We start from the raw sequence: 24,832 nt of genomic DNA on the forward strand, positions 1-24,832 counted from the left end.
CGCAAAGGCTTTATCTGTTCTCAAAACAGCGAAGGTAGCCACATGCACGGCCATGTAATCTTAAATTTCAGATGACTTTAAGCAGAAACTAAAAAGATAGACTTTCTTTATCTGTGCATTTATAAATGAGAAATTATCTTGACATACTTGGATCTGCTTCTGCACTTTAATTAGTCCTAATGGTGAGTCTGTTTTTCTTGGAGAGTTACACTGAAATGCCTGTGTACAACTGTCCAGTTGACAGTGCTTTGTAAAAATGTTGAAGGATCTATGTACTGAAAAAGATCTTAAAGCAAAAAGAGATAAATGATATCTAAATTTAAACCATTTCAGTTTTAGAAGGATGATCTCTGATAGGCACAGAGAACCTCGGTGAGCTCAGCTTGGCAAAGCCAATCCATTTCCCCAGATACTACTCTGTGGTAAGAAATGCTCTTCCTATTTTGGCCTGAAAAAATTAGAAAATACAGTGGAGTGTGGCGAAAAAAATGTTTACTTAATTTCAAGATATGTAACAAATTGTAGAGGCAGCTACAATTGGTCTGCACCCAGCTGAAAGCTGCGACTGGGAAACCTGAGTTGGTACAGCCGAGGGTAAGAAATACAGACACCTCTGGGGCAGTGCTTGCTGGCCTCCCCCAGTACTGCTCTCTGGGTGGGCTTCAAACCACACACCAGAAATCACTCCCCTACATCCCACCCCCAACTACGTAATTGTAGCCATGCAGGTAAAGTAGTCTTTTTGATGCTTCAGGAGATCCCTCTTGGTGGGCAGGTGAGACTGAATCACAGCAGTGGGCATAATTTGTAAACACTAAGTGTTGTAAGGTGCGCTTTTTAGGAGCCTGAATTTCTACTTTGTCTTAAATAGCTAACTACTTCGGACTAGGAAGTTTGTGGTGCTCTCTTCTTGTGCAACATGGGCAAAACATTTCAAAGACTAATCTTATTTATTGTAACTTTTCATATTAAACACTTCTATACGTTTTGGAAAGAGTACATTTACAAAAACCTAGACACCTATTTGGGACTAAAGGATAATATATCTTCCTATGTCATTTAATAAGAACATGTTGCAGTTTCCGTTCCTAATTCTAGATACTGTTTTCCACATATGGTCCTGTTTCCATTATGTGGGAACATAAAATTGTTAGTTACAGCATATTGAATGATATTACTTAAACTAAGGGTTTTCTCAGTTTTTCCTTTGTGCTTTTTAGAAGTCATGTTGTATAGAACAAACAGAATATGAATGATTGCATTCTTACTGCCTTTGTAATGTGCTCTTGCTTCCACACTCAGTGCTGGTGTTCACTTAGCAAATATTTATCTTCCATTATAGAGGACTTTAGAGCAGAAAATGTAGCGCCCATGAGTTTAAATTGTAAGTACCTTTATAATCATAGTCAAGGAGAATAGTTAAATGGGTGTACACAGGAAACAGATCTGACTTGCTTAGACTTGAGCTGAGTGATGCAATATTTAAATGAAGATATTATAAATCAGGTTTAGCATTACTTCTATCCTTGTATTCAATGAAGTGAACTTGCTAGTTCTTCTGCATGAACTAGTGACAAAGGCATCTATGCAGCTTTTACAAAATAATTGCACGTTGCTAATTTACACATTGGTGGAGCAGTGTTAGCCAATGAATTTTCTTTCAAAGCATGTTTTTGTATCTCAAAATACATTAGAGATTTGGAGAGTGCAGTATCTTTACAAAATCATAACAGTGAGAGAATATAAATGTGACTTTGTTCTGTTGACAAAATGTGAAAATCTAGTTCTAATATACAAATTCAAATTTTGAAACAACAGCAAAGCGTCTCTCTCTGGGATATTTTCTTGAAACAAAACAACTCTGAAGCAGATTTCTTGAAAAGCTTCTGAATAATTTTTAAAATTTTTGTTTAGGTTTTTTTTTTTTTCATCTTTACAGAAACTGACTTTGGTAGACCCAATATATTTTGCACTTTTCTTGTTTTATAATTAGAAAACATTTTCCTTTTCACTCGTGTAAGCACCCTGTTGCACATGCCCTGAGCAGACCATCTCTCTGTGGGTTGGTGTTGGAGCCAGTCCCTCCGTTGTGAGATCTTACTTGAGCCCTGCACTGCCATCAGGAGAAGGTGACCCCAAAGGTGTTTTGGGTGTCCTGGAGGAGTGATTGGACCAGTTTACCCTGCAGATGAAGTTGTGTAAACTCCAGTAAACTCTGGTAATTGCCGATATCCACTTGATGACTCAGTAACTGATCTAAGCCAAAACAGTATTTTTGACTGCCTCAGAAAACGCTTGAAGACTGTATTAGTGCTATTACACAGGGCATTAGGAATATCTATTCACTGACTTCGATGCAGAAATACAACTTGACCAAGCTATGAATACAAATACCCTTGTAACGTCCATGTAGTAGTACTTGAATTCAAATCAGTGTTAATTTCCATCCAGTTTCTTTTGTATTTAGCAAACAGTGCATACAAGCTGACTCTTATGCAACATCTGTTCATTGTACGCAAAACACAGAATAGGAGTTTATATGTGAACATTTATGCAGTTTGGACGTTTCCATCTTGTTTGGTTGGTTAATACACAGAATTGTTAACTTGGAACCATAAATAGCTGTAGATTCTCTTAACTTGGTAAAACCACTAGCTCAATTTTTTTTTTTTGAGTTTTTTTTTTTTGTTTAGTATGGTGTAACTAATCTCTACAAAATGTGAGTACTCCCCTCCTCCCTAGACCTTTCTTCCCTCCCAAGCCTCCCCCAGCAAATCCTTGATTTATGTGAAACCTTTAATAGAGTAAAAGGGCCTCAAGAGAAGGATGGCTCTGTGAAGTTTGGATAGGGCTTTAATGAAAAGTTTCATTGTTATTTCATATTTACTTACCAAATCCTGCCAGAGTAAATTCTTGCCAAACTAGTTTTATATATTTCTTGTCTGGTCTTGCTCACGTATTGTTTTGTATCAGGACCTTGTCTGACAGGAAAAGCGACCAGAGCAGTTCAGGCTATGGCACAATGAGTAGGTGATGCAGGAAAAATGAAGTCTATCTAAAACTTCTTATGCAATATCGAGAAACTTGTAAAGGAACTAATTAGCAGAAGTGATGCAGCTTATATATCAAAGCTATTTTTAATGTAGATTGTACATACTGAAATAGCACAATAGTGCTTTAGAAGTGGGCGTTTCTACTATTGATTCTGTGATCATGTGTGTTTTCTTACATTTGTCTTGGAGGTGGAAAATACTTGTGGTGTGAAGGAAAAAAATAAGGATATGGGAATATGGAAGTTGTAGTTTCAGTTTGGGTGCTGTTTGTGTTGATGGATGTAGTCAAGTCACTGAGCCGGTATTGCAGTTGTCTGTTTTTAATGTTTCCATTCTTCAGTAAGAAGATTAAGTGATGCAAATAAAAATGGTGAAGTGTGTCACATCTGAGGGATCAGATTCTCTTAAAGCCTGAACTAGTTGTTCCATTTCTGATTTTGCAGTGAAGCCTGATGTATGGTTCAGTTCTGACTTGGCTTTGAGATGGAGTAATTAGCAGAGGAAACCTGAATCAAGTCCTTTAGGACTGCGAGATGCTTCCTAGCTTGTCAGTTTGGTTGTGTCTTCAAAGCCTGTGTCTTCTCAACTGTGCTTCAGTCTCTGGTGTAGATACAAGAGGCAGAGGAGGTTTTTGTAATGGACAGGAGGATGAGGAAGGATACTCTTTCCTTTTTGTTTGAGAGCAAAGTTTACAAAGGCATCTCTTCAGCAAACTTCTCTTTAGAACTTGTTTGTTAAGGAACTTTGAAGGATTTCTGGTTTACACAGAAGGCATTTTCCAGCCCTGTCTATAAATGTTAATGGAGTATGCAAACTTAACAAAAAGTTTATCCTAGTATTTGCATTATGTACCTTTTTACAGAGTAAATTTCTGTAATATGTAGCTATGTCTGCACCTCTGTATGCATGACAATGTGAATAATGTAGTACTATTTTTAATTATTCCTGAATTTCTGCCTTAAAGAAATGAATGCTGAATGTGCTATGAATGTCCTATAATGTGCTACAACAGTAAGTGCAGTTTGAGGAAAAGCCATATACTGTGAAAATCAGTTAATGATATAATAAAAACTTGCTTAGAAGAAATGTAAGGTAATGATATTTAATACTTAGAGAAATTGGAGAAGAAAATCTATAATTTAATTTCTGAAATGACTAGCCTAATGACTGTAAAATGTAATTCTGAAATCTGATCATCCGATGATGATTATTTACAGCAGTATGTAAGGTGGATGTACTTACACAAATAATGAAGTAAGTTTCATAGTTATCAGATTTCTCCAAAATCTTTGACCTATGCATATATAAACAGAGTTCTAAGATATTAAAAACAAAAGGAATATCCCTTGGTGTTCTTCCATGCAGCATGCTGTCCAGGATTTCATGCAGCATGAAAGTCACAGAGGGCAAAAGCAGAGACTGGGAGAAGGAAGAACCACCCACTGTAGGAGAAGATCAGGTTTGAGACTATCTTAAGGACCTGAATGTGCAGAAGTTCATGGGACCTGATGAGATGATCTGTGGGTCATGAGGGAACTGGCGGATGAAGTTGCTAAGCCACTATCGATCATATTTGAGAAGAGCGGTGAAGTTCTCACTGACTGCAAAAGGGAAAATATAACCCCTGTTTTTAAAAAGGGAAAAAAGGAGGACGCAGGGAGCTACAGGCCAGTCAGTCTCACCTCTGTGCCTGGCAAGATCATGAAGGAGATGTTCCTGGAAACTATGCTAAGGCACATGGAAAATAAGGTGGTGACTGGTGACAGCCAACATGGCTTCATTAAGGGCAAATCGTGCCTGACAGATTTGGTGGCCTTCTACCATGGGGTTACAGCGTTGATGGATAGGGGAAGAGCAACTGACGTAATATACCTGGACTTGTCCAAAGCATTTGACACTGTCCCACATGACATGCTTGTCTCTAAATGCCGAGAAACATGAATTTGACAGATGGACCAGTTGGTGGATAAGGAATTGGCTGGATGGTTGCACTCAAAGAGTTGCGGTCAATGACTTGATGTACAAGTGGAGGCCGGTGACGAGAGGTGTTCCTCAGGGGTTGGTATGGGGGCAAGTGCTATTTAACATCTTTGTTGACAACATGGACAGTGAGATCGAGTGCACCCTCAGCAAGTTTGCTGATGACATCAAGCTGTGTGGCGCAGTCGACATGCTGGAGGGAAGGAATGCCATCCAGAGGGACTTTGACAGGCTTGAGAGGTGGGCTTGTATGAACCTCATGAAATTCAGCACGGCCAAGTACAAGATCCTGCCCATGGATTGGGGCAATCTCAAGCACAAGTACAGGCTGGGTGGAGAATGAATTGAGAGCAGCCCTGAGGAGAGGGACTTGGGAGTGCTGGTTGATGAGAAGCTCAGCATGAGCTGGCAGTGTGCACTTGCAGCCCAGAAAGCCAACCATATCCTGGACTGCATCCAAAGAAGTGTGGCCAGCAGGTCAAGGGAGGTGATTCTGCCCCTTTGCTCTGCTTTCATGAGACCCCACCTGCAGTATTGTGTTCAGCTCTGGGGCCCCCAATACAAGAAGGACACGGACCTGTTGGAGAGAGTCCAGAGGAGGGCCACAAAGATGATCAGAGGGCTGGAGCACCTCTGCTATGAAGACAGGCTGAGAGGGTTGGAGTTGTTCAGCCTGGAGAAGAGAAGGCTGTGGCGAGATCTTCTAGCAGCCTTCCAGTACCTAAAGGGGCCTACAGGAAAGCTGGAGAGGGACTTTTGACAAGAGTGTGTAGTGATAAGGCAAGGAGCAATGGCTTTAAACTGAAAGAGGGGAGATTTAGATTAGATATAAGGACAAAATCTTTTACAATGAGTAAAGCACTGGACCAGGTTGCACAGAGAAGTTGTGGCTGTCCCATCCCTGGAATTGTTGAAGGCCAGGTTGGATGAGGCTTTGAGCAGCCTTATTTAGTGGAAGGCTTCCCTGCTTATCACAGGAGGGCGTTGGAACTAGATGATCTTTAAGGTCCCTTCCATGATTCGACGTCCTCTCAAGATTTAAAAACACGTATGGATTTAGAGGAATTCCGGTAGTCCTATTTCTTTAAGGGTGGAGGTTGTTTTGTTTTTTTTTTTTTTTTGCTTTTGTTTTTGTGTGTTTTTTATTTTTTTTTTTTTATTTTTTGATTGTTTATTTTTGAGTTTGTTTGGGTTGGATTTTTGTTTGTTTGTTTTTTTTGTCTTTGGTTTTGGGGTCTTTTTTTTTTTTTTTTTTTTTTCCTTTGACTTATAGTCACTGATACCTGAAAAGACTTGGATGCTAATTGCTATTTTTAGGAAGTCAGGCACTTTGCAAGATGTTGCAATTTTGAAGGTCCTCAAATTAGTCACTTTCTGCAGTCGTGCCTACTCAGTGAAAAGAGAGGAAGCTCTCTTACTGCTAGACGCTTAACAACAGCCTGGGGCATTGGCACAGTTATGGCAGAATATTTGAGAAGCAAGAAAAGATTATGTATCGTGTTCAGGTTGTCTGTTTATAGTACAACTTTCCCCGATTAGAAAACAAACCTTTTAAGAATAGCAGGTTGAGTACTAAACAGCGCTCGGGTCATGTAGCAATATGTAGAAGACACTTTGTGGACACAATCTTATTCTATTAGTTACAGTTTCATTTTTTATCAAAAGTAATAATGAAGACTATAAAGCCGGTCTTCCCAGTTACGGGTAGACACATGTACACACACAAAACCCCGCACAGATATATATGCATGTGTATACACATATATACATGTGTCTGGCTGTACGTATGTAGGTACATATGTATCTTTTTTAGTGGAAAGTGTTCTTTGTATAAGATTTAGATATCCCATCTGCCAACTCTACTGAAGTACAGGTATAAAGCCCTTTGATATCTTTTAAATTTGTACACTTTATAGCTGTCCTGTAAAAAAACCCTGCACTTTACAGCTGTCCTGTAACGCTTTGTGCCTGTTGACCACTGTCTGAGATACTTTATTTTGAGGATGATGTATTTTTCTTTTATATAGCGTAAATATTCAGTAACACTGGGAGTGCTGTTCCCCTGCATGTCAGTGATAGGATTGTGACTCATGCAGAGTTGATAAAAGTGAGAAGAGTATGTATCTAATCTATGGCAATTAAAAAAAAGAACTTTAGCTTTACATCTCAATTTACATTTATTTACAGGAATATGACCTAAATGGATGTTTTAATGTTCAGCATTTGTAGGACTGCGATGTCAACTCTATGGTGGAATAACCTTTTTCTTTTGATATGTGATATCTGATAGTATTTTATTCTCCTTTTATGCAGGATCCAAACTACTGGATACAAGTACATCGACTGGAGCACGGGGACGGTGGGATCTTAGATCTTGATGACATTCTTTGTGATGTAGCCGATGACAAAGACCGTGTAAGTACAAATAGCTATGAAAGCAGCTCAGTGCACTGCACATCGATAAATCGACTTTCTGTGTTTCCTGCATGTGTCCAAAAGTGGGAGTCAATACAAAGGTTTCAGTTTATTTTATTTTTATATAGTTTGCTCAAGTAAAAGAAAAAAAAGCTGTTACTGTTATGATTTTCAAAGAGTACAGAAAATCTTTTATTGAATCATGGGCTTTCCATCATTTTTGTGTCTTTAAAAGTTCAAGTGAGAAAAGGAGACTGCAAGAATACAAAAAATCTCATACACTGAAACAATAATGCAAAAAAAATGAATCTGTAAGTTAAGATTTTAGCTTCATGTTACTAGTTGAATATTTGAAAAATAGTTGCTGTTTTTAAACTGCAGTGTGTTGGTGGATTGTTTTTCAGAAGTCTTTTTGGGAGGAATTGCTGGCTACACAGAACTTGAGAAAATAATTATACACTGCTGGGTCTGGAGTCCTTTTACTCTTTTTTTTTTTTTTGAAGTAGAGATTTAGATCGTAGTTAGCTGAGAGATTTTTGGTTATTGGCTGTTTATTTGAGGTTATAAATACTTGTGTCTTTGAATTTCATGTTCAAAAAGGGTAAGTTAAGAAACACTTGTGGCAAACTCTAAAGTAGCATGGAAATGGGCCACTTTTCTCTGCAAAGCAGCGTGTGTTTGCTGAGGCTTTTGAGAGCATCTGAGCCTGATACAGACTTCAGTTTGGAAATGCGTTTCAGGACCCGGCTCCTTAACTGCCTCTATTGGAAGCAACAGGCACTCTGAAGGCTCCTTGAAAACTGGCCAAATGATGACTCTTAGGCTAATTTTTCAGAAATGAATACTTTGCCTGTAGTTATTTCTTGTGACAAAATTTAATTGACATGGTTATTTCAACTGGGGCTTTATAAAGAAAAATTGTGAGGAGTCTTGGGACACAAAGCCTCCTCGCCGTCTGAAATGTTGGGATTACTCAAGCTGTATAGAGTAACAGTGCTGAGTTTTCAGGAATTTCTTGCATAAAAATAGTGCCCAGCTAAGATTTCACAAAAAGCTAATTAAAACCTCTAGTTAGTTATCTCATATTGAAGTGCTCAGCTGCATGATTAGCTTAGCTTTTGCTTACAGGCCACAGGGAGGCTAGTGCAAGTTGTCACTATATAGATATACACACACACACTCGTATTTGTGTGTGTGTGTGTGTGTATATATATATATTTAAAAACTTGTTTGAATGATGCACCACTTAGCCCCTCACATGCTCTTCCCTTCAGAAGGAGGAGTTTGAATTCTAGTGACTTCAAGACCTCATTCTTTCTCTGTTACCTTGGCTTGCTGCCTTCAAGTGGGGTAATTCCTCACAGTGAAACTCTGTGGGTGTTTTCATGTGTGTGACTAATAGATGAAAAACTCTGACTGCAACTAAAACAGACAAAGTCATTATTACAATATTGTTTTTGTGTACAGATGGACAAGATACCTAGTAATTAGTAGTATTTATTTCTGTGTTTGTCAAGCTCATATCCTCTGATTCTGTGAATCTGGCTGGTCTCTACTGATTGCTCTCATCAGTTGAATTTTCTTTTTTTTAAAGGATGTTGTAGCATTGATTAAGAAGGTGCAATACAAACATGTATGTACTATCATGCTTTATATCCTTGAATTAATCATTCTCACTTGACCTTTGTTTGATTCTTTTCAACCATTTCAGTCATTAGTCACTGATTTTCAGTTTCCCGTCTTATATTTTACAGCTGACCTTCCTCGTTCCCTTTAGTTTTGGATTGTTAGCTTTGTATTTCGTGCTTCCTCCGTAGCAAATGTATCAACTGGTTCTATGTTAGCAGAGCCTGATATTGTCCTCATTGATGTAAGGTTCTGAATATGTCTCCGGTTAGTGAAGTTTTACATATCTACACATAAGCATATCTTATTAAAAAGCATTTAAACAGGTGATGTCTAAACATTTAATTAAATTATTACTGAGGTCTGTAGGATTAGTTAGGCTCAAAATTAAACATTAGCCTATATTTATTTTTTTTAATTAGATAAAAATATCTAGGATATTGCAAAACTGAACACTTAATATCTTTGTTTTCATTTTCACAAGGAAGTTTGTTACATTCTTGAAGACAAGTTTGTTGTGCTATTCACTACCTATCATCTGTACTTTTGAAAATCTGTTTGCTCTTATCATGGTTCTTTAGATGTAAGGATCATTCCCACAGTGATAAATGTAATTTATGTCTTTTTTTTTCTGTTGCTTTTATGCCATAATTATTTGTACAATGTCATATAAGCACAATACAGAATGCGAAGCAGCTATGACAACTTGTCCTCTTGATTAATTTATTGCTCTGTATAGTCAACTATGTTAGCAAAATAAAACTCTTAAGTAATATGAAGAATATATTTACTCCTATTCCACTGTCTCCATGGAGAAAATGTTCTGTCCTATAACAAATGCAAAGACCCTTAGAGACAGCAGCTGTGCTGAATGGAATAAGAGAAGTATTTTTGGGGATGATGTCCTTCACATGAAAATGGAGCATGGTAGGGTGACTTTATTTAGCTTCTTCAGTCTCTAAATTTTAGTATTCTCTTGTCACTTGCTAATACAGAATGGATGAATACGGGTTAACCAGTTGCTCTCTGGAATAATTTGTGATGTTCAATGTTGTTCCCCCTTAATAAAGAGGAGGAAAACATGAAACAAACTGCATGGGAAAATTGATTTTGCTAAGCTGTTTGTTCCTTTCCGAAACAGCTTTTCTTAAGCCCTTTAGCATAGTTCATTGAGAAAGTCCATAATGCATTCTAACTTAACTGGCATGCAACTTCAACATTCATGTTACACAATACCACTGCACATCAACTTGCTCATGAAAACTTGCTTTATGCAGTTAATAGTAGTAACAGTATTAGAACAAAAATTAATACATGCTTATTTCGATAATTTTTTTCTTAGAGAACTTTTCTGTGATTGATTGAAGTGCAAATTTTGTCCAGGTTTTATTATGGAAAGATAGTTTTCAATAGAAATATATAAATGTTTTTTATATTTATCTGTGTCTCTCTTTGTATGGATGAATACAAATGTGTTGTCTTATTTTTGTTGTTTTTGAAAAAAATTTGGCTACAAGAAACAAGAATCTGTTTTCAACTAGTGGCATCCATTCCAGTCCTAAGTATGAGCATGCCTGGTACTGTTTGAGAAAACTTGAAAAGCTTGGGTAGATGAATATCCAATATCTCTTTTCCAGAAATAAAGGAGAAATAACTCCTTTTAACTTGCTTTTAGTCAACTGTATAACCTATTTTTGTTATTTTAAAAATAAAAGTTTCTTGAGCATTTAGTGATTAGAACAATATTTTAAAGATAGGATAACAAACTGATTTGTTTAGATTTCTGTTATTTGTAAAAGTAGCCCTTCATTTGAAGGCTCTCAAAAAAACATATGTCAAATTGACAAGTTTCCAGCTTGATGATAACATACTCGATGACCTCAGTGCAGTTCTTAGTAGGCAGACGTTCTCAATTGCCAAAAAAACCCCAACCAACTGAACAAAAAAAAAACCCTCAACCATCCTTAACCATGGTTTCTTCTGTCAGGCTGAAGTACATAGACACTTCAGTGATCCTCATACTTTGGGTGTAATATGAAAGTACTTATTCAGGGATCTCATAGGCCCTTGTTTATCCATGGGGAAAAAATGTTCAGGAAATTGTAGTGTGATCTTCCATTTTAAAAGTATGTGTATGAATATAACTTGCTCCCAGTTGAATTCTCACTGAAATAATCACTTGTATTTTGTACATTTAAAAAAAATATTTAATTAGCAGTTTTATGGAATTTTTTCCTGCATAGGCTGTTGCTCAGTGAAAAGCTTTGGAGATCAAAATGTCTATGTTTGGTGTAGCTACATTTCTGAAAAATTAGAGGCTTTCCTTCCCATGAGAAAACAAGGCTGTGCCATTCACAGCCACTGGTATTGGTGAGCAGTTGAGCAAACAGAGCTAATTGGAAACAATGTGGGTTATGAACCTAATGGCAATTATTCATAAACTCATTTGCCCAAATGTATTAGGTTTTTGGTAGCTTGAGATCAGCCACCTGTAAATGGAAAATCATCGATATCTTATCATTTCCTTCATCATTGTCCTAATAAAGCCAACACTCAAGTTCTCAAAAATAACCAGTGTGTTGGTGTACGCTTAGAGTTACAGCCTGAGTTTTGTTCTCTAAAACTAAGGAATGGGCTTTCTTCGCTTGACTTACCGTTTTCAAATACTCAGTCAGCTCTTCACTCTGCATAGTTCGTACTCACACCTGCTGAATGCAGAGGTAAAAACCAGAGGAATATAGTTTGATATTGTCTGGAGCGAAGTTTTATGCTTACCGCAGTGTCTGTATGCGTATCTGGCCCAGGTCACTGTAAGATCAAGGTGGTGTTGGTGCTTACTCTGCTGGTTAGACATACTTTGAATCTCCTAGAAAGACGCACCGGAAGTTGCTGTTTTGAGTGGAATGCTGTTGGTGAGAATGGGAAGGAGATTAATTTCATAGCTCTGTGCTGAAATGGAGTTTGTGAACATTCATGATCTAGAGTTAACTATGTTAAGTAATGAAATTGCTCTGTGAGAACAATTGCACTTCATTTGCATCCACTTTTAGAGACCTACAAAGACTTTATTAATATTATGAATTTAATGCCCACTTGCTTTTAGCATGATGGGAGAAAGTCTGAGCAGCTTCTTCACATAATATGAAGTCATATGAGACGCTTTTTCCCAGCATAGTGGAAAGGAAATGAACTTTTGGATTTTGTGTTAAACATATGGTCAATTCTAAATACTAATGTTTTGTTTACTTTCTCTTGGAAAGCGCTGTTAAGGAGGCATGTGATACACAAAATGTGGGTTTGGAAAGGATGACTGTATTTTGTTTGTAACAAATATTAACTTGAAACCACCACAAAAATAAGTCTATTTTGAGCAATTGTGTTCTGATGTTAAGGTTAAAGGCTAGCTGGGGACTGAAGAGCTGTGATTACAATATCTCTCTGCTACTGATTTTTGTTTTGTCACTCATTATTTTTAGGGACAGTTATGCAAGACCCCAGTTCTATAGTGAATGCTGGGTAGACCAGTGACAACATGATGCTGGTAGAAAGAGTGAGATTCTGATAACCCTGTGTCTGTTTCTTCTCTCCAAAACGCTGAAGAGCTTTTGAACTTGATGAAAGTTGCACACATATACTTGTGTTATCTTTAGATTTCCATCAGCACATAATTAGAATACTCAAAGTAGTGTTGTTCTAAATTTGGGTGTCTCTCTGCCTCAAAGAGAGAGGAGTTTAAGCAAACTTGCAGCAGAATTTACGTTGAAATTCTATTTGACTCTGCAATTTTGGAATTTAACCCTAAAACCGTGAACAGAGATAAACAACAATTTTTTGTTGTATTTTTAAAGTTTGCTTTTGCTACTAACAATTAAAAGCCTGGAGTGAATGAATGAACATCTAGGTCCAATGCAGCAAATCTGACAGCAAAGACTAAAAATGCCAAAGAAATACTCAAAAATATAATTCTTAATATTTACAATACTATGATTGGTATGTCCTTCTTCCTGTTTCCTCAAAACTTTTCAATCTAATTAAATTTCAACTACTGCCATGATTATCTCTGCCACAGTGTGCAGCTTCTCTCTTGTTCTATGACTGCCTTCCCTGTATCCCAGGAAGACGGGATGACCTTCAAATAATTTGTTGTTACTCATAAGTGACTTGGCAAAACACATTTTGAGCATAAGGCTTTCTCTTCTTGTCATAGCTTAAAATAACCACTTGAGCCACAGAGCTTGGGAAAGTATTGATACTGGGAAAGAAACCCTTCGTATAACAGTTCCATGATAATTTCTGTTAGAAAATTCAGAACTTCAGTGCAACAATGAGCTCTTGATGTCATCTAGTATTCTGCATTGTTTTTTATATTGATTACATTTTTAGAGATTGATAATTGGATATTAACCCTGTTCTGACCAGATTTTCTTGCATTAACACTATTGACTCATTATTACTGGGATGGCCATATGACTTTTAAGTCTGTCTTGCTTATGGATTTAAAGTAGAAAATCAAAGTTTTTACGTAGTCTTTATTCCCAGCTGCTATTTAATGAAGACATATTTGGAAATAACATACTCCAAATATAAATATTGTCTTCTGTCAAATAATGGAATTAAAATGCTTGTAATATTTCTAATAAACTCATTTTCAACTTCACAATGTTTATGGATGAAACTAAAACCCACAGAAGTGAGGAAATACTGTACATAATATATTAAAATTGAAATGTGCGTTTTCCAATCACTAAGAGTTATTAGATGTAACTAAATATTGTCTCCCATCTGTAGCTCTTAGTTTTCAATCTCTTTTATCACTGTTCTCTAAATTATCAATCTTATCATTTACTTTTTCTAGCTTTGTGAAGACAGCATTTTCATTCATTGTTTGTTGGGTTTTTTTGGGGTTAAACTGCAATATCCCAATTCCTTTCTTATATTACTGAAGTAATTGTATCAATGCACTCAGAATGCCCAAATAGGAGAGGAGTGATGTTTGTAAATTTGTAAATTAGTTTCCATGGAGATCTGAAGAGCTGCAGGTAAATCTGACTTCTGAAAATGGAATAATTTGGTAAAAACTGTTCTCTGAGGAATAGCAGGCCCATGCTTGAACGTGATATGCTGGGAAGGAACACAACAGTGTTGTGACAAAGTCATACCTCACAAACCTTCCTGTGTTCTCAGCAGAAAGACAGACCTGAGCTACACTGACTGGGTTAGTACAGTCAAAAATCCCACAAACTTGCCATGGGGAAAGAGGAGGGATCTTATGGATATGCAACTGATTTGGAAGATGGAAAACAGAGCATGTATTGTTCAATATATTTGCAATTGTTCTGAAAAAAGGGAGAAAGGATTTGAATACTGGAGTGACAAATTCCATTGTTGCCTGTGAAACTGAATGTTGTTGGTAAATGCTGGTTATGAAGAGTTGCAGAAGCATCCTGTGATACAGAGGGAGTAAACAAATAACATGGTGGATGAAATACCATTTTGGTAAATGTGGTGCACTTTCAGAGAGAGACTCCTTTAACAGAATGCACAAAATAATGAGTTCTGAGCTAGCTATTACATTTGGGAAAATGTTTTTGATTTTGTAAAAGACCTCTGGAAACATCATCTTGCACTGCAAGGTACAGCTCTGTGAGACATAATAAGATCTAAGAAGGCTTCCAGCAGCTTGCGCTAGTGTCTGCCTCTTGCCCTCATCGTCCTCCCTATCCTGCTGCTTACCTTGTGCAGAGTCTGGCACTCTTTGGACCCCATCTCATAGCAAATTTATTCAGTAAAACGACAGAATACTCATCCTTGCAAAAATAAATGAGTTTTTTTCTGCTATTTCATGAACATTGGCTGTTTACTGAAGGATCAAAAGAAGTGTGGCCAGCAGGTCGAGGGAGGTGATTCTGCCCCTCTACTCTGCTCTTGTGAGACCCCACCTGGAATACTGTGTTCAGCTCTGGAGTCCCCAACACTAGAAGGACATGGAGCTGCTGGAGCGGGTCCAGAGGAGGGCCACAAAGATGATTCGAGGGCTGGAACACCTCTGCTATGAAGACAGGCTGAGAGAGTTGGGGCTGTTCAGCCTGGAGAAGAGAAGGCTCCGGGGTGATCTTATAGCGGCTTTCTAGTACTTAAAGGGGGCCTACAGGAAAGCTGGGCATGTAGTGATAGGACAAGGGACAATGGATTTAAACTGAAAGAGGGCAGATTTTGGTTAGATATAAGGAAGAAATTTTTCACTCAGAGGGTGGTGAGGCAGTGGAACAGGTTGCCCAGAGAAGTTGTAGTTGCCCCATCCCTGGAGGTGTTCAAGGCCAGGTTGGATGAGGCTTTGGGCAGCCTGGTGTAGTGGAGGGTTTCCCTGCCCATGGCAGGGGGGCTGGAACTAGATGATCTTTGAGGTCCCTTCCAACCTAAACCATTCTATGATTCTATGATCTGGCAGGCTGAGGAGGAAAGGTAGTGGACTTCACTGCTGGGAGTGGCTGAGGTGTGAAGGAAGAAGTAAGAAGAGGGAGGATGGGAACATGAGTGGGCTGAGACCTTCCCTTTCAGTCCAGCAAGGCTGCCGTTGGTTGTGGAGCTGCCAGAGTGGCCCCTGTGGTGAAGCAACGGGTAGAGAAGGGAGTGGGTGATGAGATCTCACTGCTGTACGTGCTGGTGGTGAGCCTTCTGCTTCCTCCAGCCACGAACCAAGAAACCAAAAAAGCTTTTGCAGAAATAGGAAAAGCACAGAGCAAATGCCAACATAGGTTCCAGGTATAGACTAAAGGCTTCTCTACCAGCAATCTCTGAATGGACCAGGAGCTTGAAAAAAGGATAGAAGAAGCAAACTGTAGATGGCTGTGAAATCAGTGGAGGCATTGTTCTTTTTCAGTGCAAGATCTGGGGGCATCAAATGAAACTAAAATTTTCATTAGAGAAGCAAATGCTGCCTTTCGTTTTTCAAATTTGATTTTTGGAGTGCTGCAGGATCTTGTATTTCGGAGAACTGTAAATGAATACAATCCAGACCTTTTTCTGTATCTTTAAAGATTTTAAGGATCTCTGTCCTTTTCTGTTTCCTTCATAATTTACTTTCTGTCATTTGGAAATCCTTTTGTTATCTCTGCTCATTCTTGTCACATTTCATGCACCTGTTTTAGGTCTGATTTGTTTTTTATTGAAGTGAAATGATCAGGATTGTATCTGGTATTTAATACAAGGTCAAATGCATTTTAATGGATTTTTAAAGTTTATTTGTGCCTTTGTCAGTCTTAATTACTAATACTTATTTTTGTGCAGATAAGCATGTTTAGAATATGTCATAAGAGTAGCTGTCTGCAAAAGGCTTTCATGCTTTCCTTCACCTTAGTTTTTATTATATATTAGAATACTTGTGATTTTTATCAAATGCTGCAGATGCTTCAAGAAGTTTTGGAGTGCATATTTTTTCTTGAGATGTTGTGGTTTAAAAGCATGCATAATGCTGAATTGTCTGCTTATTTTTACTCTTCAAAAAGATGATGCTTTTAAATCCTGGGAACTGATAATGTGAGTAGGGTCTCAATTAGTGAGAAAGAGTTCATGTAATCTAAACTTTGGTGAAAACCACAGAGAGTGTTGAAATGATGGTTGTTTCACAGTGTCTAATGTTAGTAACACTGAAGGTCAATGTGTGGCTATGGATGATGACTGCTACAGTATTATAAACCCATACTTTGTGCTAAAAATATTTAATAATGGATTTTTTCTATGTCCTGTCATAATACAGATTCACTACTTAGATGTAGTTGTGGATAATATGAAGCAGTGCTTTCTAATATTCTTTATAGTGTAAATCTCCACAGAAATCTGCAGTGAATCTAGAATTAGGCCATTATGGCTAATAAATGTGTGATATTCTGATAGCTTTTCATTAATTTTAGCAATATCACTTTGTCCTAGAGGTATATTATTCATCCTGCAACAAAGGAAGAAATTCCAAAAAAGGTTGGTTATGGGAGTTCATTAACACTACCCTCTTACTCCTTGATATTGGCAGGTCTTGGAAGAGGTGCTGTTCCAACTTCACAGATATTTCCTAACAGAGGTGGTGAGACTCATACACTAGAGGACTGACCCATATTAAAACTTAATTATAGTAATGGATAATGCTGCAAGTATAAATTATTCACAGTTGTTTTGTATGTGAAGTAGCGTCATGAATAAATTAAAGGAAAAGTTTCTGGAGAAGACCCTGGACAATAGTGTAAGTTTGTCAAAAGATAGTTTTCCTCCTGTCTTTTAACCCAGATTTAAATGTAACAGCGTTAGGTTTGCAGGCACATTCCCATATGCACAGCTTTGTGCTTTGGATATGTTTTGCTTAATGGAAATCAATAGCAGCAAGTCTTGGGGCTCTACACACTTGTAGTGTTCCTTGACTAAGACTTTATGCAAGGGGAACATTCCTACCTAAACACAGTCCTGGTACAAAAGTTGCAATCTCAGCTCTTTGATAAGATTCCCACACTGTCACTAGGATGAGAATTCATTAGCGTTACCCTCTTACCTGTTGATACCAACAGGTCTTCAGAGTGCTGTAACTGCATAGTTATTTCTCAGAAAAGATAGTAAGATTCATGCATAGGCTTGGAGTTCATTTTCTGGCTGCGTTAGTAGATAAAGTACCTCATAAGTTTGTAGTGTGAATAGTCTTTCTGACAAAGACAGAAAAGGGAATATTTGAATTAGGTTAAAACAGGGCCCCTAATTTATGAGGCAGCTACCTCGTGCTAAAGGTTCCTTCAGCAAGTGCCTTGGATCCAAAGAGAAGAAAATAATGCTGTCTTTTTGGGGGAGCTTTCACCAGTCTGACTCTTCAGATGCCTTCCTAGCAGTAGCCCAGAAAGGAAGGAGTTAAGAAGATGCTTTGAACCTGAAGTCTTCTGCTTCATCCCCACACCCTGTTGGTGTGCTTCCACACCCTCTTGGTGTGCAGAGAACTACCTTCCGTTCACCTTTAGCGTGCTCAGCAGGATAGTCGCTACATTTTTCAGATTAGCATCACTGCTGAAGCCTGTTTGAGTTTATACAGCAAGAAGGAGTTCTGCCTGCTCTTCGGTGACATACAGCAGTACAGGACCATCGACGTTTTTCGTTTGTACAACCTGTTGGAAGGATTCAAATTGTTCTTAGATGGGCTCTGTTCCTTGTGAGTTGCTCTACTTCCCATAGGATTGAAGACTCTTCTCTGTAAGCTTACTGGAAGCTTGATGGTACTGAGTTTTTATTTTATTGGGACGCCGTTTGCTTGAAGCTGACCATACTTTGGTGGATGAAATGGCAGACACACCTAAGAGGAAAATTACAAAGAAGTCGTCGTCTTTTTCATATGATCGCCGGAGAGATTCAGTGAAAGTTAGGAGACAGTCCAAGTCTCTTAGCTTTAAGTCAGCTACACTGGGTGCTCAAAAAAGACAGACACAGAAAAAGCAGGTTTGTATTTGGGTATTTCTCAAAAAAATATCCTTACTTCCTAAATTCTTAAAAAGATTGTAAGACTTGCTGTGTTAATATGGAGCGGAAAACTATCTGCTGATTTGCAATCTGTATGTGAGGATGTATGTGTATACATACAAGCTTGTGTGCAGGTAAAGCTGAATTTTTTTCTATAATATTTCTTAAGAGCTAGCTAAGCTTGTGGTGTTAATTTTATTACAAGAAAAGTCTGCATCTTCTCTGCTTTTATGACATGATTTGTGATTTATTTTTTGTCTCAAGGAGTTGCTCCTGTAGTGTAATACGTGCCCTGTGAGCTTTTGGTAGCGTGTTGTCTGTTGTCCTGAAAAACATGATGGGTACCGAAACTTTTGAAGTTACCATTCAGGTTACAACTGTTTCCACTGCTCTTCATGCTTACTATTTTTTTTTTAAATGTTGAAATGTACCAGACTGAGAGCTTTAGGGAGTGAAATATTTTACTTATTTCAGAACAGGTAACGCAAGTCAACAGCAGCACCTGTTCTGGTGGGACCAGTTCTTAGGGTTAGAGGGCAGCTTAATGCCTTGGCAGCGCTACACTGCCATAGTAAAAGACTTTCATACACAGGTCTTTATCTTTTATAGTTGGGATCTAAGTAAATGAAATCTCTACAAAGAGAAAATATAGTGTGCACTGTAGTAAATGGAATAAAAACAAATGAGTCACTCCATGAAATGTCCTTGTATACTGATTTCCAATTTAATCCAATATGAAAGGAGCACAGGATCGCTGATGATCAGCCATCTCTTGCTCTGCATTTCTGTGCACAGGGTGCCTTTTTGAAGGATTTAAAGGAACTTTACAGGGAATTTTTAATTAGCTGTGTAGAACATAAAATATTTTAGGACTTTGCAAATAGTGCTTCCACAAATGCTTTAAAATAAACTAGATTTTCATTAGTGGTGTCAATGAGTTTCTCACGTGCAAGTAGTTTTCAGGCCCTGACCACCACATCCGCTCCTAAATTTTGAGGGCAGCTTATCTATTCAGATTTAAGAGCGTTTAACTTAGGATGTCCAGTGTAAACTTTGGTATTAACTTAAAAACACAATGCGTTTGATGTTTGTTGGTTCATATTTGTTGTTCTTAACAACAAGCTTAAAATATCTATTTAAATAGCAAAATATTGTAAAACTTGCTATGTTAATACTAGGAGAATATTAGGATATTCCAGCTTTAGTGTGCTTCTTTAATGTTAATTATAGTCATGGCTGAAGCCCCTTTGTTTGAATCGAAGTTCCCGAAGTTTTGAATCAGGAAATATTTGAAGAAATCAGGAACACCTTCAAAAGGACACCAAGCTCTGACTATTTTTTCCCCTGTATTATCTAATGTAATTTGAGAAGTAAATATAATCAATTTTAGAGAAATGTAAAATACCAAAAGACATCTGTGAGCATTCTTTTAGGGAAACAGAAAGACGTCTCAAATTAATTTAATAATTTCATTTGTAGGTACAAATCAGTGAGTATTCAATCCTCTGGATTTGATTCAATTATTAATTAATCCCAGACTTAAAGGTTCTTGAGGCCTCTTGTTGTTTGGATAGCTGCCACGGTAGCTGTGTGACATCTAGTGGTTAATGAAAAATATACTCAATTCAAGCTCATGCTTGAAAAAGTCTCGAATGTGTATTCTTGTTGGTTTAGTTATTTAATCCTCTCAATTCTATTTTTATTGAAAAGGAAAAAAAAATCATCTGCTTCAACTTAATCTTTTATGGTGTCACTTCCAAAAAAGTGTTTTGCTAAAATCATTATTCACATGGATATGTGTCTGAATTGCAGTACTCATAGATGCAGAATTATAGGAGTGGTTTTAAGAAACTTTTTCTACTTTGGCTTGGTTACCATGTGTTAGTGGGTGAAATGGCTAAAACGAAGCCCTCTAGACAAAGCCCAGTTTTGATCAACTTATGTATTGGGTAGATCTGGAGAAGGGCTTTTCTGCCTCAGGATTGTATTTTTTTTTTTCCCACTTAAGTGCTCCAGTTAACTGTAAAAAAAAAAAAAAAATTTTTTTCCTACAAGCTTGGTCTTGTTTCAATCTTTAGATCATTATAATTGATACAAAACCATCCTTACCTCCTCCCTGCTCCCCCACCCCTGCAACTGCAACTACTGCTATGCACATTGGAAATGCTGTTGAACACAGAAAATGACTGCTTGTGTTACTGTTAAACTTTTGAAATACTGAAGAAAATTATGGGCTTGAAGTTATCAGAATCTGATCAGTTTTTGACCAGCCAACTAACCAACTAAATCTGCTCAATATAGCATAACTTCTGTGATTACGCAGGCTCGTTCCAAGCCTGAGTTATCAAGTGAGCAGTAGTTTAGTTACTGCAGTAGGAGAAATATTAATTAATTTTTTGTTGTTGTTGTTTAAGTCTCTTCTCCTTTTTTTGTTTCTTTCTTTTTTTTTTTTTGCTAATGGATGTTTGACATCTGAGAATATTTAAAACTATGCTTTGGTCTTTGCTGTTTTAGGAGACAATAGTAGACTTTGCTGCTTACAATATATGTGGTTTTACTTGAGTAGTTCCCTGGAGGAGCAAGACTCTGCCTCTGCTAGGCAAGCAAGCCGGAATTAATTTTCTGAACGTTTTGGTAGGTTGATATCATACAAAGTCTGTTAAAATAATAATAATACTCTACAAAATCCTTTTCTGCTTCCTTGGCCTTTGTATTACTAACCTCCTTTTTCTGCAGTTTGATTTCTTTTTTCCCTTTTTTTTTTTTTTTGTGATATAATTTTCATTTTGATTTTTTTTCATAAAATATTAAGATTTTTAAATCACTGGTAAAATATTGATGAGACTGAGAACATTTTAAAAAGGCATTTGTCACAGTTGCTGTATTGCAGCGATATGGCTGTGTTTAGTGCAAATTGCTGTACTTCTCTTGCTTTTATGTGGTTTTTTTTTTTAGGTTATTTATTAGAAATTGAAAATCATAAAATGTTCAAACCCAACAATTTCAAATATTCCATCTAATGTAAAAATGAACCTCTTCCAAGATAATATTCCCATCAAGTTCTTTTTTACTACAGATCACTGTTTTTTGTTCTGTTGATTTACCTAGACCTATCTGCGCTGAGGTGGAAACTGATGATAATTAATTTCCGCGGGCTGCTGATACTGTGAGTTTAGATGATCTGGATGGAAAATCACATTACAGAAATATATAGGCTGTAACTTCTCAGGTGTATGAGTATTATGTAACATAATCTAGCTTTAGGAGAAGTTGTTGCCTCTTTATGTTCTGCATGAAGAACAAATTCACTTACATGAAGTAAAATCTGTAAATAAGTATTGAGAATATTTGAGATCAAGATCCTTATGTGCAAGGGAAGATACAAAAGAGATCCGGTGCTATTTTTAGCTGTTTCGTGGGAGCCTCTCAAGTCCTCTTTCTCTCTGTCATCGCCAGCTGACTGATTACTGTGACATGAGCTAAGGCCTCGGTGGATTAATTAAGATCTGAAACTGTTTTCCTGAAAACTCTTATGTTTTGGATACAACGTTTTGGAACTTGGCAGGGTTTCAGGCTCATACAAGAGTATAAAGTGCTTGCGTAGACTGCAGATTCGTGTTTTGTTCCCATATATTCCTATTTTTTTTTTTTGTGGAGTGCTATAGAATTGAGATGAATAACTTTTCTTTTCTTTTAAACTCTATAATTCTGGAGCTGTGTGGAATGCACTGTCTGCTATCCCAGATGCAGAACAATACATACAAAGAGGGTGTTAGTAAACCTCCAAACCCCTGTGTTTAAATATGACTCAGTTAATAGGAGTGCTCCAGATCCCTTGTTATGAAATCTGAGAGCAGGCAAAGGCCTGTGAGTTACAATTTTTGCTTTCTTATTAGAAAGAAACACTTGGTGGAAAAATGGCACTGAGGAGGTTGGGGGTGTGAGGGAAGGGAGCTGCTCAGAGAGAGCAATGGTTTGTCACCTTGAACTCCGTGGTAAGGAACATGCGTAACAGATGTGCCAGGTGCAGTGCTACTAGTGCGTGACCGGTCTGGTGAGCAAAACCAATAGCACTAACACCAGCAAAGCAAATTATTTGTAATATATTAAGATACCTAAGCAGTAAAGAAAAATGAAAGATGAATCTCAAATAATTAATTTTTGGACATTAGTTTTGAAAACCATGGTCTGTGATTGCATTTGTTCTATTGATTTTCTTCCTATCTTTTGCAAGAGCTTGTTTTGAAGTCCCTTGGGAATCTTGAATGTCCTCTCTGGGGAGAAGGAAGTCAGCTTTAAGTACGAGCCCTTAGGATTTGTTGTGAAAATCTGATCTTGTTTCTTTTAAGATGAAGCCAGGCAAACATGTAGAGAGAAAAAGCATGTGATGTGTGTAACAGAGCCCTGGGAGATAAGAGCATGTAGTTCCTTTGGCAGTTGGGTCGTTAGAAGAAACTTGGCCTATCAAAACTCATTCACTCTGGAGCATGGCCAGCTGTTGACCGTGGTGGTTATCTGTTATTATCCAAACTGTGATTGTAGTAGGGTGGGATAGGTCACAGCTGGTGATGTAGACCTGCCTTGAGTTAAACACAGAGTAAAATCAGAGCAGGGTGGCACCGTAGCGAGGGGCTCGGCCATTGTGAACCTTGAGTTCCTGCTTTCCTTTTCTCACTGAGGCTTGTTTGTGGAGGTTGTGGTAGATGTGTGCATCAGAGTATTTCCTACAACAGTATAAATCATCGTGCCGTGGTGGCGTTTGCTGCCATGATGTTGGTTAAGGCTGTCCTCTGTGTCAATTTCCAACATGCTGAGAGCGAAGTTGCCCTCTCGCAGAGGCGGCAGGTTCCTTCCCCTGGTGCCCTGTCTTGGTGGTTAGTGTGGCATCACGAATGGTTATACCGTCTCAGGAAATGTTTTGTTGTGATGTTGAAATAACAGCATGTTGCCAGGAGGTTTTGAAATTTAATTGGTGATTTCTTTTATGCAAGCAAAATATTAGGCTTTATTTTGACAGTTCACAAGTTCATTTGATCTAAATTGAGGAAATATTTTTAATTCTGCCTGAGTAATTTTTGTTACAGCTTATGTAAGCGTTAACACAATTAACCACACTTTTGGAATCCTAAAGGTGTGGCTTCATGAGGGACTTTAGCTGATCCAAGGCCGTGGTGCTGCGAAGAAGGGTGGCCTCATGCTCCCCCTGGCCATGGCTGTGCTTCCCACCTCTCCCTGGTGCCGGCACTAGGAGTTGTTGGTTGTGCCGAGCGGGATCAATGTGCTGATCGGCCTGAAAAGTAACCCTGCCAGAACAAAAGGTCAGTGGTCGTGGAAGAAGGGGTAGAAACAAAAGTTTCTGCTGTGAGGAGCAGTCTGGAGGCTGGGAGCTTGTGCCCACAAAGGGCTGGTGGTGACCCACAGAAGACTGGGTGAGGTTTGGCAAAACGCAGCATGATGAGCTGATAGGTTCTGCGTGTGTTCACCAGACTTCTCACAGCTGGAAATACCCACTCTGCCTTGGCTGATGCTTTTTTTCTGCTGTTGAAATGTAGGCATGCACCAAGGAGATTGAATAACGAAACAGTCACAGAATTGCAGAATGATTGAGGTAGGAAAGGACCTCTGAAATCACCTAGTCCAAGCCCCTGCTCCAAATAGGGCCGATTTGCCCAGGGCCTGTGCAGTCTGGATCTGAGCATCTCCAGGGATGGAGATTGCACAGCCTTTCTGGGCACCTGTTTCAGTGTGTGCTGCCAGAGTGAAAAAGTGTTTCCAAAGCCTTATCTGAATTGCTGGTGTTGCAACTAGTGTCAGTGGTTCTTCTGCTCCCACCACTAGTCACCTGCCAGAAGATCCCAGCTCTCTTTTCTCTCTGCCCTCCCACTAGGCCACAGAAGACAACAACAAACTTCTCTTTTAGCCTCCTATTAAAACCGAACAAGCCCAGCTCTCTTGGCATCTCCTTGTATGCCCTGTGGTCCAGCCCCCACTGTGCTGGTGGCTTGTCGCTGGACGTGCCAGCTCCGCTCATGCTGTCACAGCCTGGTCTGTAGGCAGCTGCCTTCACCACGAGGGCACACTCTTGACTCACCTTCCAAGTGCTGTCCTGTCCTTTTCTGCAAACCTGCTCAGCACCCAGCTGGCACTGCTTCACGCTGATCATTCGTTTAAAATTCTTGGTGGCATTCCATGATTAGCAAGGAAGCAACATGCTTTTTTTTGATAAAATCCCTTCTACTGTCTTTTGTGTGTATTTTTTCTTGCTGCTTATTTGC

At 38.3% G+C, this 24,832-nt stretch overlaps 1 protein-coding gene across 8 annotated transcripts in view; it reads left to right on the forward strand.

Moving 5' to 3' along the window:
• The window catches only part of PARD3 (par-3 family cell polarity regulator), a 479,965-nt gene that overhangs the window by 46,969 nt on the left and 408,164 nt on the right, over positions 1-24,832 (forward strand). For all 8 annotated transcript variants that reach the window (XM_086614468.1, XM_086614472.1, XM_086614469.1 and 5 more), the window contains exon 2: positions 7,347-7,448. In XM_086614468.1, the coding sequence (XP_086470594.1) occupies positions 7,347-7,448 (102 nt within the window). The remainder of the gene's footprint in view (positions 1-7,346; positions 7,449-24,832) is intronic.

The sequence above is a fragment of the Tauraco erythrolophus genome, chromosome 7 (assembly GCF_009769465.1).
Source record: "Tauraco erythrolophus isolate bTauEry1 chromosome 7, bTauEry1.pri, whole genome shotgun sequence".
Lineage (NCBI taxonomy): Eukaryota > Metazoa > Chordata > Aves > Musophagiformes > Musophagidae > Tauraco > Tauraco erythrolophus.